Below are 21,103 nucleotides of genomic sequence, written 5' to 3' on the forward strand. Positions count from 1 at the left end.
TCCTATCTCACCACACATCTACCGCTCCCTCATGTCCTATCTCACCACACAGCTACTGCTCCCTCATGTCCAATCTCACCACACATCTACCGATCCCTCATGTCCTATCTCACATCTTCTGCTTCATAATGTATTATCTCACCACACATCTACTGCTTCCTAATTGATCTCACTGCAATCCCATATTCCACAATATAATAGAACATAACATAATTTGAGAACTGTACTCCACGTTTCAGTATTATCCTGACTCACTTTCTCCTTGTATATCTCACCATAGTATAATACACATGTATTCATCTGCTAGCGCTTCACCAATAATCATGGATACTTACATGCGGCACTGGGAAGCGGAGTTGGGCAGCATTCACCAGGCTACTCAGAGGGAACGTGAATCTGTTGGGCAGCACTAAATATGAAGCGATAAGGTCGACAATCATACCGTCCGACATGTCACTGTTACAGATAAGCAAGAGGATAGTTACTAAGAGCTGGAAAAAATGCAGTATAAATTATTATTAATTATAAGGTTCCACAGGGGTACTTTAGTTGCTTCCAAGCGGATACAGTTGAAAACACAGGGCCAAATTTAATAGGGTGTAGACTCAGAAAGTGAGAGATTTTCCCCATTTTTTTAAAGCAGCAATCAGTGTAAATGACTGGCGCTTTTAACATTTTTTGTAAACTCTCCGATAATCTCTCACTTTCTGACTCTCACACCCTATTACGTTTGGGCCAGGAGTGTGGATACAACACATTACATACAATGTTACACGTATATGGGTGAGAGGTGCGTGTAATGTCATAGTGCTGAGAACAGACACCGTACAGGTGACACGTTGCATACAATGTTACACGTATGTGGGTGAGAGGTGTGTAATGTCATAGTGCTGAGAGCAGACACTGTACAGGTGACACGTTACATACAATGTTACACGTATGTGGGTGAGAGGTGTGTAATGTCATAGTGCTGAGAGCAGACACTGTACAGGTGGCACGTTGCATACAATGCTACACGTATGTGGGTCAGAGGTGCGTGTAATGTCACGGTGCTGAGATTAGACACTGTACAGGTAACACGTTACATACAATGTTACACGTATGTGGGTGAGAGGTGTGTAATATAGTGCTGAGAGCAGACATTGTACAGGTAACACGTTACATACAATGTAACATGTATGTGGGTGAGAGGTGTGTAATGTCACAGTGCTGAGAGCAGACACTGTACAGGTGACACGTTACATACAATGTTACACGTATGTGGGTGAGAGAGGTGTGTAATGTCACAGTGCTGAGAGCAGACACTGTACAGGTGACACATTACATACAATGTTACACATATGTGGGTGAGAGGCGTGTAATGTCACAGTGCTGAGAGCAGACACTGTGCAGGTGACACGTTACACGTATGTGGGTGAGAGGTGTGTAATGTCATAGTGCTGAGAGCAGACACTGTACAGGTGACACATTACATTCAATGTTACACGTATGTGGGTGAGAGGTGTGTAATGTCATAGTGCTGAGAGCAGACACTGTACAGGTGCCCACGTTACATACAATGTTACACGTATGGGGGTGAGAGGTGTGTAATGTCACAGTGCTGAGACCAGACACCGTACAGGTGACACGTTACATACAATGTTACATGTATGTGGGTGAAAGGTGTGTAATATCACAGTGCTGAGAGCAGACACTGTACAGGTGACACGTTGCATACAATGTAACATGTATGTGGGTGAGAGGCGTGTAATGTCACAGTGCTGAGAGCAGACACTGTACAGGTGACACGTTGCATTCAATGTAACACGTATGTGGGTGAGAGAGGTGTGTAAAGTCACTGTTTGGGCACTGCCCGGCTTCTCCCAGACCATGTTATACGCTTCCTCCCCTCTGTGTTTACCTGGCAGTACAGCCACCTGGCAGGTTCTAGGATAACACTTAACTCTTAGTAAGGAAACTGTCCCTTGTTCTCATCTGGTTGTAACATAAAATAAAAATATGCTCAAACAAATACACAGATCATTACTCTGCGGGCACCGTGCCCATCTCACCTAGCAGACAAGCTGGGTACAGAAGATTCCTCAGCAAACATACTCTGCAATGCCGACTAAGACATAGTGACAGGTACTGGGACCTATCTACGACTGGCAGAACAGGTAAGCCACACTGCTGATACTATAATGATAGGTGCCAACTTCTAGTGGCCTATGTTCCCTACTGCACGTAAAGCGGGGTTTGTTATTGGCAAATGAGAATGGCCACATGACTGTGGATCCAGGCACCATTGCACAACTCATGTTTGATGCTCTGTGGGGGATTTCAGGGCAACTGGGAACCCCCCTCCCTGTGTTAGCCTATAAATGCAATATGTTTCCATGAACCCTTCTAGTGGGTCATCACGTGTGTCCAATTCTCGCCAACTCTCCATCAGCCTCAGTCTTTAAGATTCTATTTGGATGACACTGCGGCTTTATATGTAATGATTTATAGCAGAACCGGTTTCACGCTTTGGCTGCTGAGTGAGTTAATGGCTGAACACGGATTCCAAGTAGTCTGGGCTCTCGTCCCACTTCTACAACGTGAGTCACCGTGAGCAAGGAGAATATCGTCTGATGACTTTACACCTCCCTGAGTAACCCCTCAGTGGTGTCCCTGCACCTCCTCACGCCCCATATAATGGGACTGGACTGGAGGTGTTTGATAGGTGCCCTGTGTGCCTCTTACCCACTGTGCCAGCGGAATGATGCTTAGAAGACATTGGCCCTCCCTTATGGTGGTGGTTGTGTGATAGGTGCCCCTGTGAATCTCTTACCCACTGTGCCAGCGGAATGATGCTTAGAAGACATTGGCCCTCCCTTATGGTGGTGGTTGTGTGATAGGTGCCCCTGTGAATCTCTTACCCACTGTGCCAGCAGAATGATGCTTAGAAGACATTGGCCCTCCCTTATGGTGGTGGTTGTGTGATAGGTGCCCCTGTGTGCCTCTTACCCACTGTGCCAGCAGAATGATGCTTAGAAGACATTGGCCCTCCCTTATGGTGGTGGTTGTGTGATAGGTGCCCCTGTGTGCCTCTTACCCACTGTGCCAGCGGAATGATGCTTAGAAGACATTGGCCCTCCCTTATGGTGGTGGTTGTGCGATAGGTGCCCTGTGTGCCTCTTACCCACTGTGCCAGCGGAATGATGCTTAGAAGACATTGGCCCTCTCATATGGTGGTGGTTGTGTGATAGGTGCCCTGTGTGCCTCTTACCCACTGTGCCAGCAGAATGATGCTTAGAAGACATTGGCCCTCCCTTATGGTGGTGGTTGTGTGATAGGTGCCCTGTGTGCCTCTTACCCACTGTGCCAGCGGAATGATGCTTAGAAGACATTGGCCCTCCCTTATGGTGGTGGTTGTGTGATAGGTGCCCCTGTGAATCTCTTACCCACTGTGACACTGGTTATAAGTTGCTGACACGCCCTTCGGGGAATCTCCTGTTCAACAACCCCAATGTAAATGAGTGATGTACTCCCGGCAGTCTGGAAATACCGGTTCTGCGGTCCCTGGCATGTTGGTACATGAGGCTGCGTGCGGAGAAGTTATATCATCCTATTGTCTGTGCACAAGACTGGGAAACCCTACATCCGTATACTAAAGGATGAGCTGTACTGACAGCACAGCACCGCACAGTGCGCCCAGTATCACTATCGGCCACGTGGAAGACTACCACTAATACACCAGTACAATATAAAGGAATTACCTGACTCCTGGGATCTCTAGTATATTCGTTAATCCCGTCCAGTTAATTTCCAGCAGCTAAAACAAAATAAATGTAGGTCAATAAAACAAGTAGCGAAAACGCACTTCCTGTGGCCGAGATACGCATTCTCCCACCTGTCCCATATTGACCCTTATTCAGATCTGATCGCAGTACAAACTTTTTCCCAAAATGTGCAAAACCATGCTGCACTGCAGATGGGGCAGATGAAACATGTGTAGAGAGAGTTAGATTTGTGTGAGTTATTTTGTTTCTGTGCAGGGTAAATACTGGCTGCATTATTCTTACACTGCAATTTACATTTCAGTTTCAGCACACCCCACTGAAAGTTAACTCTCTCTGCATATTTTACATCTGCCCCACCTGCACTGCAGCATGGTTTGCCCATTTTGTACTGCGATCAGATCTGAATAAGGGCCATTGTCATATGTTCTTTATTATTTACTAAATGTATCGGGAGTAGTGGGTCAGGTGATGAGGTGATACTATTATGAATTATGATGGGTGAGGTCATGGGGTGATAGTGTTATAACAGGGAAGGTGATGGGGTGAGATTATTATAATGGTTAGATGATGAGGGGGGAATTATTATTACTGGGGCGGAGGTAAAATCACTTTAGAAAACGACTCATTCAAACAGTGGACATTCAATGTTTGTTGGACACTTCCAGACGTAGAAGTTAATCGTGGTGATGTTCCCTGTCTGGACTGTGGCGGAATCAGCATCACGGGTGGTTGATGGGCAGTGTAGTGTCCTCCTGGGTCCTGCCTCGGGTAGACCCCCAAGGTCACCCAGTATGGTAAATCCCCCCTTCTATGGGTTGGACGACAAGCAACGCCATATACATCTCCATGTGTATAGATCCAAGCACAAGCCGTCTCGTTAACGCTCTGTATATCAGTGATTACAGTTCACTCGCCCGGCCAACAGAATGGCTGACAATCCATTATCATTGCTCTTACCGGCTTTTGTATGAAGAACATGGTCACAGCTCCAACAAAGGGCACATCAGACAATAGAGGGGCCAGGATCATCCGCAGAGTTCCATGGATCTGGTCAGAGACACAGAGGACATTGACGCAATATTACATTGGAAGATGTCACAGATTTAGGGGACATATATCACTGGGGAAGCAGAACTACAGATGTAGCCACCGTCATCTTTGCTGCACCAATCACCAAGTGCGACATACGTGGCGATTCTTGTAGAAGCCATGCTTGCGCGTCTTATTTATCTCATAGAGCGAGGCACAGCAAATCTGTGCCTCAAGTGCAACATTAGCGCGCCAAACAGGCGCAGCTATATCTGTACATAAGAGGGAATCCCTTATTAATGTCTCACATTAGTCCAGATCTGTAATAAACACTAGGGGTGACATGTAGTAGGATGGGATTTTTGGTAAGGTTCCAAAATCGCACTAAATCGCATGTATGAAAAAAAATGCATTTTTTGCCCAAAATCGCAAACATAATTAAATGCGGTTTCAGGGGTAGAAAGGGAATTCTCCTACGATTACTGGAGATTTTTGGTCACGGAAATTTTTGGTAACAATGTATACGTATTAAATTTGCGAATTCTATACTTTATAATGGCAAAACATCTGGATGCGAATTGTAACCTGTGATTTTTACTGCAACATGTAAGAATTAAATTGCAATTTGCACCCTATTACATTTGCGATTTTTGCTCATTGTGCAAATTCACCCATTTTTTACCCCAAAATCGCATCCTACTACCTCTCTCTCTCGATTCGGGATTGAAAAATGCTCAATCCCGGGATCCTGGGATTGGCATCCCTAATTTAATTTAAAAAAACTGCCACGCCCCCCCAAACCTAGACAATTACCTTCATGGTGGGTCCGGCGTTGTGGTCGGGGAGCGGTCTGTAGGCGCAGCATTAAGCGGGTAGGGAAGGGAAGGTGATACAGCTGGGGAGCGGCGTGTGGGGGCAGCACTGAACAGGCAGGCCGGGAAAGCGAGTGATGCAAGAGTGTGGCCTGCGCAGTGTGACCTTTGTCATCACGTCATGCTGTGCAGAGCCGCTCGTCAGGTCTGGAACAGCCGGGCAGCATCTGAGCAAGTGCTCAGATGCTGCCTGGAATTAGACTGCGCAAGCACGCAGTGTAATCCCGAAATCCCGGGATTGGAAACTCCAATCCCGGTGATTTGGGGCCGAAACCTGGGATCCCCCCGATCCCGGGATTGGCCATCCTACACAGAAGGTAGCAGACTAGCTTTAAAACTTTTGCTTAGAACGGGCTTACTAGTATCCAATACAAGAGCCAACCAAATGGCTCTCCCCCTATTGGCAGCATGGTAGCACTGTGGTTAGCATACAGGTTAATGGTAGAGAAACTGTTACAATCTAAACAGGCATCATGACAATTAACTCTAAGCCGATACAATGTTTGTCTTTGATGTTTACACTCACCTGCACTCCATTTATACCGGCCTTGCACAACTTCTTCACCTCCACGTTAATCTCACAGTCTCCTGTGTAGCTATAGAGAGATTACAGATTGGGAAACGGTCACTATCTAACGTGCGTCTCATATAATCACTGTAAATGGGACCAATCACTTATACAGTATATAGCACAATTCCAATAAATGACCAATATTTCTATTTTACAAAAAGTTATGAAAGCGCTGGTATTTGGCTGTTACGCAACAGTTTGTGAACAACAACTCCCAGCTTGCTCTGCCCCCTATAGGCACAGTAGAAGACTACAATAGCAGTTGAATTTGCAGAGACCTCTATAACGCTGGTGCACATGAAGTGGGGCGCCGGGGTGACTATGCATCGTGTGGGGGGGCTTAGGGAGTATTCGGACGCATTCCTCTGTCCTGTATGATTGCGTTGAAATTAAATAAGGACAGCACTGATTTGCAGACCTGGGGAATATTAGGTGGATGCTCTGAATTCCCTCCTGGACTCGTCCTTGAGCCTAACACAAGACTCTGCTCCTATTGGACACGTAATTTCTCCAGGTGTTCTGGGATTTGTAGTTACAGAGTACTTGGAAGTGTGCATGTTGCTCAGAGCAACCAATGACATGTTATCATTTTATAAAATACAATGGAGAAATGATAGCCAGAAGCTCATTGGTTGCATCAGGCATCAGTGCCGGTCTGCTTTACAAGCTTAGTAAATCTACTCCCCAGGTGTCTATGTATTATTTCTGCATGCAGAGAAAATACTGCAATTTTTTTGGCTTTTACGATTTTTTTTTTTGCAAAAAACGGCCGAAGTGCCACGTTTTCTGAAAATAGTACATTTAATAGGATGCGAATTGTGCTAAAAATCGCACTTTTTGCTGCGAAAATTGCACATTCTGATCTGTCAAGTTTTTTCTCAAACTACAATTCACATCCAGATGTTTTCCCATTATAAAGTATACAACTTGCAAATTTAATAGGCTGTGATTTTCGGTTAACGTTTCCAAAAATCGCAAAAAAAAAAAAAAATATATATATAGGACAGCTTCTGACAGGCAAATTTGACAGAACCATGCACATATCATTGAGATCTGTACATGGTTCTGTCTTAAAAAATGTGTAAAAGTTAACATTTAAAAAAATAATGGCATGGGGTCCCCCCCAGGGGCGGATTTAGGGATGAGGACGCCCCTAGGCACAACAATAATGTTTACTAAGTAGGACAGTTCATAGGGGCAGTATCTGCTTGTCCTATCCATTTACACTCTATTTAAGATGGAATATAGTACAGTACAGTGGATATTTTGCAGTTATTGGTACATTTTGGGCTGACAGTACTATCACAGGCATCCAAGTGCCTCACGTGCCTAATGGGAAATTCAGCTCTGGGTCCCCCTCCTGAGCATAACCAGCCCCAGGCTCATTGAGCCGTCCTGGTTTAAAAAAACAAAAATCACAGGGCAAAAGAAATAGAGTCCCCCTTGATTTTTTTAAAACATGCTCATGGGCTGGTCCTGGTTCCCAAAATACAGGGGACAAAATGACTAGGGACCCAAACAGCCAACAGGGTAATGCCACAGCCGGGGGAAACTTATTACGCACGTTCCCCCTGGCCAAAGCATTCAGCCCTTTGGCTGGTCAGCCCAGGCAGGGACCCTGGAGTAGTGAGAATCCCCCCAATAAAGGGGTCCCCCCCTCCAGAGTGACCCCTGCCCAGGCTGAATCCCGGGGCTGTCCCCGATGCCCCTTGGGTGGTGGGCATTGGGCTAATAAATGGTTAAAAGTAGAATAAACTATTTTGTATGGACCCCATGCGGTTTTATTTTTTTTCTCAAAATGCACATTACCATGTCTCCAAAATCGCACATGTCCTCAAATTTGCACATCTTGATGACTAAAATTTGCACATTTTCATGATTAAAAATCACACCAGATCGCATTTTTGTTGCTGCAAATTTGCATCTCATTAAATAGTCAAATTCTTCCAGAAAAAAATAGATTTTGAAAAATGTGACAAGGTGCGATTTCGGAAGCTTACTAAAAACGATATAAGTGCAGGCCGTTTCTATAATGGGTGGCACACCCCAACATTTATTTTGCACTATTATTATACTTTCGAGCACTTCTCTTTTTAACCTCTAGCTCCTGTTTTTATTTAACACACTTATAGCTTAGTTTTTCACTTGTGTGCTGCCCTGGGGTGACTGGCTTATGCTGGCATTTTTGGGGCTCCGTGCCCCAGAAATGAGGTCACCATGAAGCTGGTTGGTGGGCAAATATTTCTTGGCCAATGACCTCTATTATTGATTGATTAATAATATGGAGTGTGCATCTGCACCATGTGTTTTTCTTTGCAGAACTACAAGTCCCAGCATGATAGCACCTCATGTAAATCGGGTGTGCATTCTAAGATCCCCACCTATAATGGGTGCACACCCTGCACCTATACAAAATACTTCGGAGTCCCACGGTGAAATCAATGCACTGCAGACACAAATCACTCTGAAAATGGCCGCCACATGTTCCCAGAGACTGGTGCAAGTGCAGTAGACTCAGACATAATGCTATAGTTCTACACGCTGCCAGAGACATGGGGGGGCCCTAATTGAGACTGTGCGTCTGCTCATCACTGCACTGTCGCATGGCCAAACACAGCACACCTTGCACCTCACCTTGTGTCGGCAAGCATGTCCCCTCTCCTCTGTGACGCCATTTTCTCAGTGACATATTCAGAAAGATGGTGCCGCACAGTGAAAGCAATGACTCTGATACTGTGGCAGAAACTCTGCTTTCCTGTGTGCATGAGCCATTTTTTTTTATAAATATTACTGGGATACAGTGCAGTTGAGGAGGTGAGACCAGCTTTCAGGGGCCACTGTTCCGAGGAGGGAACCCATGGCTCACGAGCCCCCCAGGTTAAATCTTTGTGCTCATTTTACATCTGCCCCACCTGCAGTGCAGCCCCATTCTGCCAAAGGGCAAATCTGCTCCTTTGCTATGTCATTTGCGTTGCTCCTAACTTTGCACAAGCCCCCGGGGGAAACCGTTCCTATTCCTGCTTCTGGTGACCGAGTTTACCACCAACCTATTGTGGCATGAATAATGTCCGACACATCTGCAAAGTGAATAATTAATGGCTCCCGGGGACACAGGCTGTCAGGATGAATATATGGAGAGTCCTTCACTCCGTGCTGGAAACTATCTCTGCTCCTATGTAATATTTACAGCGTTTACAAACGCAGCCGCCAGGGACCTTAATGTCATCCTGTACCTGGGCTGGGAACTCGGTGCTGTTATCAGCCTGGGCCCTCCCTGCTTGGACCCTCTGGGTGTACCCCCGGGGGCCTTTCCCAAACAACAGACACCAGTCTAACCTGTTACTAAGATCATCTGCACTTACAACATCACAGGAGCACTTGTAGAAAGCTATTGCCACACAGAAGACACAAATTCCGGGTCTGTGACCTAATAAATGTTCTTTGCTCGGTTGTGCCCAGCTCTGGGGAATCTCTGCAGCAGGAAGAAATAATGCTTCCTCGGTTCCAATTATAACTCAACTCAGGGGGGGGACGACTATACTCAGCACATTGGCCTCTTTTCGGGGCTCTAGATGCAGGCGGATGGGAAGTTGCACTTTGCCCTCCGCACCCCAGCAACGCGCAATGACAGTGACTAATACTGAGTAGTGACAATATTTAAATATATATATATATTTATGGAATATGGACTTCATTTACTTTCATTTTACAAATAGTTTCTCTCCATCTTTATTTAGAACCCCCCCCCCCCCCCTCCACAGAGTACATTCCAAAATGGTGCACATGCTTTCAGTAAAAGTTGTTTTTAATTAATATAAAAATATTGTTCGATAAGGGTGTGATCAGGGGGGACGCCTTTACCCTACGCACATAATACTTCCTGCCACATTTCCTGTTACCGCTGGGACAGTGCGGAGCAATACCTGCTTTCTGATGGTAACATGCTACATACATCTAATACTGTCCAAAACCCCTTTAGCCTTTGGGTCTGCTGCTATGTCAGACTCAGTGGCCCTTTAACAGTGTTTTCTGTGTCTCTACCCTGTCCCGATGCACCAGCCTGAATTGTGCGACATTACATTATAAGTGAGAGGAGTGTGTGAGGTTATAGTGGTAAGGGGGCACTGGAAAGTGGCACAGATGTTATATAATATGAGCTGGAGCACTGTAATGTGGCACAATATGAAGAGGGGGCACTTTAGTGTGGCGTAATATGAACATGGGAGCAATGTAATGTGGCATAATATGAATTGGGGACACTATGTTATGTGTGGCATAATGTGTACTGGAAGGCTTAAAATGTGACATCATGTCCACTAGGACAGATAAAATAATCTAGGGCACTGGTATGGTGCATAACAGTCACTAGGGCACTGGTATGGTGCATAACAGTCACTAGGGCACTACTATGGTGCCTAACAGTCACTAGGGCACTACTATGGTGTATAACAGTCACTAGGGCACTACTATGGTGTATAACAGTCAATAGGGCACTGGTATGGTGCATAACAGTCACTAGGGCACTGGTATGGTGCATAACAGTCACTAGGGCACTACTATGGTGTATAACAGTCACTAGGGCACTACTATGGTGCATAACAGTCACTAGGGCACCAGTATGGTGCATAACAGTCACTAGGGCACTACTATGGTGTATAACAGTCACTAGGGCGCTACTATGGTGTATAACAGTCACTAGGGCACTACTATGGTGTATAACAGTCACTAGGGCACTACTATGGTACATAACAGTCACTAGGGCACCAGTATGGTGCATAACAGTCACTAGGACACTACTATGGTGTATAACAGTCACTAGGGCACTACTATGGTACATAACAGTCACTAGGGCACCAGTATGGTGCATAACAGTCACTAGGACACTACTATGGTGTATAACAGTCACTAGGGCACTACTATGGCACATAACAGTCACTAGGGCACTACTATGGTGCATAACAATAACTAGGGCGCTACTATGGGGCATAAAAGTCACTAGGGCACTACTATGGCACATAACAGTCACTAGGGCACTACTATGGGGCATAAAAGTCACTAGGGTGCTACTATGGGGCATAAAATGAACTGCTGTGAAGGGGTCTCTCAATAATCCTTGGGACAGGTGCCCCTACAGTATGTTGCTATAGGGCCCCTAATGTTCTGGTAATGCCACTGGATGTAGATGGTGTCATAAGAGCTGAGAGAAAAGGTGACACCAGTCCACGAAATTACAGACTTCTACTCCTAAAGCCCCATCAATCCTAATCCTGAGTATGAGCAATATATAGTATCCCTGATGATCCAGTGAGACCGATCCAGAACTCCTCATTATCCTGAACCAAACATTTTCATTATTTTATTTTTACTTAAAAGTAAACTTTGGCTGCAGCCAGGAACGTACCTGATCTGCAGATCAAGAATGACCTCTCTCTTGTCCACCTTCTTGGTATAAGCTTTCACCCCATTGATCCTGGGAGACTGGAGAGAACACATGTATAATGCAGCATTAGAGAAGACATTGACTATATTATAGGCCCACCTACCCCACTAGACCTCTCCAAGGCTGTTTTGATATGTCAGGTCCTAATTCTCCCTCCCCATTTATCACATAACTTCTGACTCCAGCCTTGTTCTCCAACAACTGCAAATTGTACAACTAAAAATCTAATTCAAGGGAAAAGGTGAGAGAAGAAATTACCCGTTCTCCAAAGTGGACCTTTGTGAAAGTGAAGGCTTTGAGGTGACCGTTCGAAGCCCGGACCAGCGGCTCAATCTTCTCTTGGAACAGTTTTTCTACGTACAAACCAAAAAATGGCCACATTTGCTGCACAACCTGAAGCAAGAGATGTAACAGGTTATTAGTGTCCTCACAATCCGACAACAGATATTTATAACAGGTCTGTCTGACCACAGAGATATAACACGCCATGGAGTCCTCACATCCTGACCACAGAGATATAACACGCCATGGAGTCCTCACATCCTGACCACAGAGATATAACACGCCATGGAGTCCTCACATCCTGACCACAGAGATATAACACGCCATGGAGTCCTCACATCCTGACCACAGAGATACAACACGCCATGGAGTCCTCACATCCTGAGCACAGAGATCTAACACACCATGGAGACCTCACATCCTGACCACAGAGATCTAACACGCCATGGAGTCCTCACATCCTGAGCACAGAGATATAACACCCCATGGAGTCCTCACATCCTGACCACAGAGATATAACACACCATGGAGTCCTCACATCCTGACCACAGAGATATAACACGCCATGGAGTCCTCACATCCTGACCACAGAGATATAACACGCCATGGAGTCCTCACATCCTGACCACAGAGATATAACACGCCATGGAGTCCTCACATCCTGAGCACAGAGATACAACACGCCATAGAGTCCTCACATCCTGAACACAGAGATATAACACTCCATGGAGTCCTTACATCCTGACCAAAGAGATATAACCCCCCATGGAATCCTTACATCCTGACCAAAGAGATATAACACCCCATGGAGTCCTCACATCCTGACCACAGAGATATAACACGCCATGGAGACCTCACATCCTGACCACAGAGATATAACACGCCATGGAGACCTCACATCCTGACCACAGAGATATAACACGCCATGGAGTCCTCACATCCTGACCACAGAGATATAACACGCCATGGAGTCCTCACATCCTGACCACAGAGATATAACACGCCATGGAGTCCTCACATCCTGACCACAGAGATATAACACGCCATGGAGTCCTCACATCCTGACCACAGAGATATAACACCCCATGGAGTCCTCACATCCTGACCACAGAGATATAACACGCCATGGAGTCCTCACATCCTGACCACAGAGATATAACATGCCATGGAGTCCTCACATCCTGACCACAGAGATATAACACGCCATGGAGTCCTCACATCCTGACCACAGAGATATAACACGCCATGGAGTCCTCCCATCCTGACCACAGAGATATAACACGCCATGGAGTCCTCACATCCTGACCACAGAGATATAACACCCCATGGAGTCCTCACATCCTGACCACAGAGATATAACACGCCATGGAGTCCTGACATCCTGACCACAGAGATACAACACGCCATGGAGTCCTCACATCCTGACCACAGAGATATAACACGCCATGGAGTCCTCACATCCTGACCACAGAGATATAACACGTCATGGAGACCTCACATCCTGACCACAGAGATATAACATGCCATGGAGTCCTCACATCCTGACCACAGAGATACAACACGCCATGGAATCCTCACATCCTGACCACAGAGATATAACACGCCATGGAGTCCTCCCATCCTGACCAGAGAGATATAACACGCCATGGAGTCCTCCCATCCTGACCACAGAGATATAACACGCCATGGAGTCCTCCCATCCTGACCACAGAGATATAACACGCCATGGAGTCCTCACATCCTGACCACAGAGATATAACACGCCATGGAGTCCTCACATCCTGACCACAGAGATATAACACCCCATGGAGTCCTCACATCCTGACCACAGAGATATAACATGCCATGGAGTCCTCACATCCTGACCACAGAGATATAACACGCCATGGAGTCCTCACATCCTGACCACAGAGATATAACACGCCATGGAGTCCTCACATCCTGACCACAGAGATATAACACGCCATGGAGTCCTCACATCCTGACCACAGAGATATAACACGCCATGGGGTCCTCACATCCTGACTACAGAGATATACCACGCCATGGAGTCCTCACATCCTGACCACAGAGATATAACACGTCATGGAGTCCTCACATCCTGACCACAGTGCCTTGCAAAAGTATTCACCACACCTGGGCTTTTTACCTATTTTGTTACATTATTATTATTTTTATCTGAATTTTATGTGATGGATCTGCACAAAATAGTCCAAGTTGGTGAAGTGAAATGAGAAAAATATATGAAAAAGAATAAAAAAAAAAAAAAATCTAAAAATTGGCATGTGCATATGTATTCACCCCCTTTTCTATGTAGCCCAGCAGTTCTGGTGCAACCAATTACCTTCAGAAGTCACATAGGGGGAGATTCTCTAAGCTAAAAATTCGTTGAAAACCCTGTTATCTGGGTTTTTACTGCATTTTGGGATGCACTAAGTATCAGATAAATCTGGCGATGCCCTATAGAAGTCTATGGGCTTAGAACACAACCCCCAGCCGCCCCGCACCAACCCACCGCCGCCCCGCACGGACCGCCGCCGCCCTGCATCGCGCCCCCCCTCACCTGTGTCCGAGCAGCACAGAGCTGTGCTGCCCGGACCTGTGACCTCCTCCCTGCACTGATCCTCTTCCTGGTGCAGGGAGGAGGAGAGCCCGCCCCCCGCAGCAGCAGCAGCCGGGTAAGGGAGGGAGTGGGGAGCCGCCGTGTCCCGATGGGTCCCGCTGACTCACCGCAAAGGACAGCTTTTAACGCAAGAGCTGTCCTTTGCCATAATTATCGCATATGTTACAGCATATGCGATAATTATGAATGCGATAGTCCGAGATAGGGGCGCGGATGTTAGAGCATCCCCCCAGAATTAGTGAAATGAAGTCCACCTGTGTGCGATCTAAGTGTCACATGATCTGTCAGTATAAACACACAAGTTAGGGTTGGGTTATACAAAAATATTAAAATCTTTGATGACCCCCCGGAGCAACACCAAATCCATTATCTTCAAAAGGAAAGAACATGGTACCACAACAAAACTGCCAAGAGAGGGCTACCCACCAAAACTCACAGACCGGACAAAGAGGGCATTAATCTGAGAGGCAGCACAGAGACTAAAGGTAACCCTGAAGGAGCTACGGAGGTCCACAGCAGAAAATATTTCAGCTCATAAATTCATTTATCCGTAACAGTCCTGTCCTGATATTTTTTCTATCAATATCAGAACATAATTATTTTATCGTTACACTCTCTGGTTATTGACTATTGCTATCTGCAGCTCACACTATCGAGTGAAAGGTTTCTGATCAGTGAAGCTGATTGGGGCCGCCGTGTTCATATGTTGATCATTTGACCCTGCAAACAACCGCTGTCAACCTAGACTATATTTATTTAGAGTTTCTTATATAGCGCAGCAGATTCAGTTACAGTGTCTTATATAGCGCAGCAGATTCTGTTACAGTGTCTTATATAGCGCAGCAGATTCCATTACAGTGTCTTATATAGCGCAGCAGATTCAGTTACAGTGTCTTATATAGCGCAGCAGATTCCGTTACAGTGTCTTATATAGCGCAGCAGATTCCGTTACAGTATCTTATATAGCGCAGCAGATTACGTTACAGTGTCTTATATAGAGCAGCAGATTCCGTTACAGTGTCTTATATAGCGCAGCAGATTCCGTTACAGTGTCTTATATAGCGCAGCAGATTCCGTTACAGGTTACTTATATAGCGCAGCAGATTCCGTTACAGTGTCTTATATAGCGCAGCAGATTCCATTACAGCGTCTTATATAGCGCAGCAGATTCCGTTACAGTGTCTTATATAGCGCAGCAGATTCCGTTACAGTGTCTTATATAGCGCAGCAGATTCCGTTACAGTGTCTTATATAGCGCAGCAGATTCCGTTACAGTGTCTTATATAGCGCAGCAGATTCCGTTACAGGTTACTTATATAGCGCAGCAGATTCCGTTACAGTGTCTTATATAGCGCAGCAGATTCTATTACAGCGTCTTATATAGCGCAGCAGATTCCGTTACAGGTTACTTATATAGCGCAGCAGATTCCGTTACAGTGTCTTATATAGCGCAGCAGATTCCGTTACAGTGTCTTATATAGCGCAGCAGATTCTGTTACAGCGTCTAATATAGCGCAGCAGATTCCGTTACAGCGTCTTATATAGCGCAGCAGATTCCGTTACAGCGTCTTATATAGTGCAGCAGATTCCGTTACAGCGTCTTATATAGCGCAGCAGATTCCGTTACAGTGTCTTATATAGCGCAGCAGATTCCGTTACAGTGTATTATATAGCGCAGCAGATTCCGTTACAGCGTCTTATATAGTGCAGCAGATTCCGTTACAGCGTCTTATATAGCGCAGCAGATTCCGTTACAGTGTCTTATATAGCGCAGCAGATTCCGTTACAGCGTCTTATATAGTGCAGCACATTCCGTTACAGCGTCTTATATAGCGCAGCAGATTCCGTCACAGTGTCTTATATAGCGCAGCAGATTCCGTTACAGCGTCTTATATAGCGCAGCAGATTCCGTTGCGCTTTACAATAGTAGACAGTGATAAAACAAACTGGGTAACAACAGACAGACTTGGAGGTAGGAGGGCCCTGCTGCAAGCTTACAATCTATAGGGATATAGGAGGGAAACACAAGGACAGGCACCAGTAATAGCATAGCAGTCCCACCAAGTTACAAGTCCAGAAGGGAAGCTATATAATACATAGGTGCCTCAGAGGGTTATGTGTGCAGTATATAAATATGATAGGCTTGCCTGAAGAGGTGAGTTTTCAGGGAACGCTTGAAAGTTTGGAGGCTAGTGGAGAGTCTTATTGTGCGTGGAAGGGCATTCCATAGGGTGGGAGCAGCCCGATGAAAGTCCTGTAATAGTGATTGGGAGCTAGTGATCCGTGCAGAAGAGAGACGCAGATCTTGTGCAGAGCGGAGTGGTCGAGATGGGAAATATTTTGTGATAAGTGCAGAGATATATGCTGGTGCAGTATGGTTAATAGCTTTATATGCGAGTAGAAGGGTTTTATATTGAATACGGTAATATACAGGCAACCAATGGAGGGACTGGCAGAGCGGATCAGCAGACGATGAGCGTCTTACAAGGAAGATCAGCCTAGCAGCAGCATTTAGAATGGATTGCAGTGGTGAGAGTCTGTTCTTGGGAAGACCAGTTAGGAGACTATTGCAATAATCAATGCGGGATATAATGAGTGCATGGATAAGAGATTTGGTAGTGTCTTGTGTGAGATAGGGTCGTATTTTGATTATGTTTCTTAGATGCATGTAACATGATTTGGAGACAGATTGAATGTGGGGAAGAAAGGACAGGTCAGAGTCGAGGATGACCCCTAAGCAACGAGCTTGTGGGGTAGGGTAGATTGTTGAGTTGTCAACAGTTATGGAGATATCAGGATGGTAACTGTTCTTGGCTGATGGGAATTCTGTTTTGGAAATATTGAGTTTGAGTTGGCGAGAAGACATCCAGGAAGAGATGAGATTTGAAGTTCTTATTTCCGCAGAATGGAAATGACTAAACGGGTCGGTATTCTGTCGGCTGGGTTATACTTATTGGCATCACGTTATTTCAACGGAATGAGGTGTGTGCTACACAAACTGGTTCCGTCACTCCGCTGCAACACCAGAGAATGTCTTACACGTGCAGAAGGAGTTGTGCAATACCACACAAGGGCTCGGATTCAAGATCATTCAGAAGGGGCCGAATTCTGCCCTGTTGCGATGTTGGTGGGTCTGCGCGTGCGTATTTACACATGTGCAGACCCAGGCAACAAAAGGCTTCGGCGACTTACACACCTCGCCAGGCCAGGGGCGGAAACAGGGAACTACAATGGAAACGTCCAGTGTTTTATGGGCTCCCCATGGGAATGCAGGCAGGCCGATGCCTGCCGGGGGGGTGGGGGGCAGCTGACATCACGGCGGATACCGAAGGGAATAAAGTCATTTTCCTCCAACCTATTTCCGACGGCAGGGGAAATGATTCGTTGGTCGGTGACATCCAATGATTTCTCCTGTTAGCGAACACATCCCCTAGCATGGTACCGAGGGGATACGGGGCGCGGGGCGGCGTTAGAGCGCTAGGTAAGCAGCAAATCTTCGCAGCTTACTAAGCCAACCTGAATCAGGCACAAGATGTCTTCGGTCCCGTAACTATTCATGGACTTCAGCTTGGCCTTCAACACCATCGCCCCCCACATCCTGCAACCAAAACTCCATTCCTTAGGAGTACCAGAATCAACATGCTCCTGGGATTGCGGACTTCCTAACGGAAAGGACACAGGTGGTGAAATCCGGTGCCCACACGATCAGCACTGGTGCCCCTCACAGATGCGTCCTCTCCCCACTGCTCTTCTCCCTCTATACTAACAACTGCACCTCAACAGCGAAATCAGTGAAAATCATAAAATTTGCGGATGACAGAGGTGGCGAGAGTTGAATCCTTCAAATTCCTAGGGACAACCATTACCAGTGACTTGAAATGGGGACCAAACATAACCACTAAAGTCAAAAAAGCCCAACAGCGACTGTTCTTCTTGAGGCAACTCAAGAAATTCAACGTTCCACAGGATCTGTTGTGTGTTTTCTACACTGCAATCGTGGAGTCCGTCCTATGTTCCTCCATCACAATTTGGTATGGGGGGGGGGGGGGGGGGGCAGTGAAAATGACAAACAAAGGGTGATGAGGACAGAAAAGAAGATCATTGGAACTGGCCTCCCCCCTGTCAAAGATATATACTCAGCCAGGGCTAGGAAGTGTGCAGGGAGGATTGTGTCAGACAAGCTGCGCCCAGGTTACAACCTGTTTGACATCCTACCATCAGGAAGACGTTTCAGGTCTGTCCCTGTGAGGACTACCAGATCTGCAAGAAGCTTCTTCCCATTAGCCATCCACCAACTGAACAACTGCGTCCAAGCAAGCGAAACCCTGAACTCTGCTCGTTAAAATAAGATAAACTCTCAGCTACCTGTCCACTAAAAACAGGATTAAGGATTAAAATGCTTAAAATGTATGTAGCCCCCCACCCTTCTTCTCATTCTCATACTGGTGCTGCTGTGTTGTCCACAAATAATTCCTAGTGTACACATGTATACATGGCCAATAAAGTTGATTCTGAAGATAATGAAAGAACCGCTGACAAACAGATCTCTAGTGTCAGCGACAGATCTCAGTAGTAGCGATAGATATACATATGGATTTACAGGCGCCATTATCTGCACTGAGATTAATAGCCGGAGTATAAACACACCGATTAGCGAGGTGTAATAGTGTACTGATCATTAAAGCAGCCATTAGTATTGACTTTTCTGTATATTACACATCAGCTCATCGACGTCTGGACAACAATACCAGCAGCGCGCTGTAAGCCATCTCCGACTGGACAACTTCTGAAAAAGCATTCAGGGAAATGAATAATTGATAAGAGGAGTCTTAATGAACGTTTGAACACCCCTGAAGATGTCCCATGGGACGAAACGCATTGGGTGACATTGAAAATCTGAGGACAAAGTTGACTTCAACAAGGTCGTACACCATGAAGATGTACACAATATATCACGTGTGTTGTATTGTGTAATTTTAATGTAGTATTATGTAAACAAGTTTTAAGCATTGAGCAGCATGGCCGTCTAGCAGACCGAAGCAGAAAAAGACGTGCCTGCATCTATTAGTATTTACCTCAGGAATCAGGCACACGGGGGTGTACTCAGGTATCGCATTCACAAACCTGACACACAGGTGTGTACTCAGGATCTCATTCACAAATCTGACACACAGGTGTGTACTTAGGTATCTCATTCACAAATCAGGCACACAGGTGTGTACTCAGGATCTCGAGCAGAAATAAGACACAGGTGTGTACTCGGGTATCTCAATCAGACACACAGGTGTGTACTCGGGTATCTCAATCAGACACACAGGTGTGTACTCGGGTATCTCTAGCAGAAATAAGACACACAGGTGTGTACTCAGGTATCTCAATCAGAAATCAGACACACAGGTGTGTACTCAGGTATCTCAATCAGAAATAAGACACACAGGTGTGTACTCAGGTATCGCAATTAGACACACAGGTGTGTACTCAGGATCTCTAGCAGAAATCAGACACACAGGTGTGTACTCGGGTATCTCAATCAGACACACAGGTGTGTACTCGGGTATCTCAATCAGACACACAGGTGTGTACTCGGGTATCTCTAGCAGAAATAAGTCACACAGGTGTGTACTCAGGTATCTCAATCAGAAATCAGACACACAGGTGTGTACTCAGGTATCTCAATCAGAAATAAGACACACAGGTGTGTACTCAGGTATCGCAATTAGACACACAGGTGTGTACTCAGGATCTCTAGCAGAAATCAGACACACAGGTGTGTACTCAGGATCTCTAGCAGAAAGAAGACACACAGGTGTGTACTCGGGTATCTCAATCAGACACACAGGTGTGTACTCGGGTATCTCAATCAGACACACAGGTGTGTACTCGGGTATCTCAATCAGACACACAGGTGTGTACTCAGGTATCTCTAGCAGAAATAAGACACAGGTGTGTATGATTTGTGCCAATGATATGAACGGAGAAGAACGCGTTACCTTATTGATCCATTCCACACGTTCTACATCCGGAAAATGAACCTGTGAAGACAATGGACATTGTTAGGGTTGATGTTCTTATTAGGAGTAAAATTATTTTATAATCATTTATTTGGTACCTCGAAATAATGGAGTAAAATGGGGTACAGTATAGGCATATACATCCATTCACATTATACAGGTGCAGCGTACCTCCTGTACAGGAACTGTATGTCTCTATACATCTAACCACAGTATATAGGCAGGCACAATAGCCTTTATTATATATTAATGGCGGAATGCTGTCATGCACACATAGCAACAGAACCACCTGACAGCTCACCTAGCAACAGAACCACCTGACAGCTCACCTAGCAACTGAACCACCTGACAGCTCACATAGCAACTGAACCACCTGACAGCTCACATAGCAACTGAACCACCTGACAGCTAGGGTGACCAACTCATCCCTTTAATCCGGGACACATATTAATTACACAGGTTCTGTGGCAGTTTAAAACCAGGTGAAATGGAGTCTTGAGGTGTGGCAGTT

The 21,103-nt window shown here is 45.8% G+C and overlaps 1 protein-coding gene across 1 annotated transcript in view; it reads right to left on the minus strand.

Annotated features, from left to right (window-relative positions):
- The window catches only part of ESYT3 (extended synaptotagmin 3), a 66,117-nt gene that overhangs the window by 27,166 nt on the left and 17,848 nt on the right, over positions 1-21,103 (minus strand). Inside the window, exons 2-8 of the mRNA XM_083154329.1 lie at positions 20,572-20,613; positions 11,935-12,069; positions 11,638-11,714; positions 6,192-6,261; positions 4,722-4,811; positions 3,741-3,796; positions 336-456 (exon numbers count right to left, since the gene is read on the minus strand). Of these exons, the coding sequence (XP_083010455.1) occupies positions 336-456; positions 3,741-3,796; positions 4,722-4,811; positions 6,192-6,261; positions 11,638-11,714; positions 11,935-12,069; positions 20,572-20,613 (591 nt within the window). The remainder of the gene's footprint in view (positions 1-335; positions 457-3,740; positions 3,797-4,721; positions 4,812-6,191; positions 6,262-11,637; positions 11,715-11,934; positions 12,070-20,571; positions 20,614-21,103) is intronic.

This window comes from Crinia signifera, chromosome 7 (assembly GCF_055691185.1).
Source record: "Crinia signifera chromosome 7, ASM5569118v1, whole genome shotgun sequence".
Taxonomy (NCBI): Eukaryota; Metazoa; Chordata; class Amphibia; order Anura; family Myobatrachidae; genus Crinia; species Crinia signifera.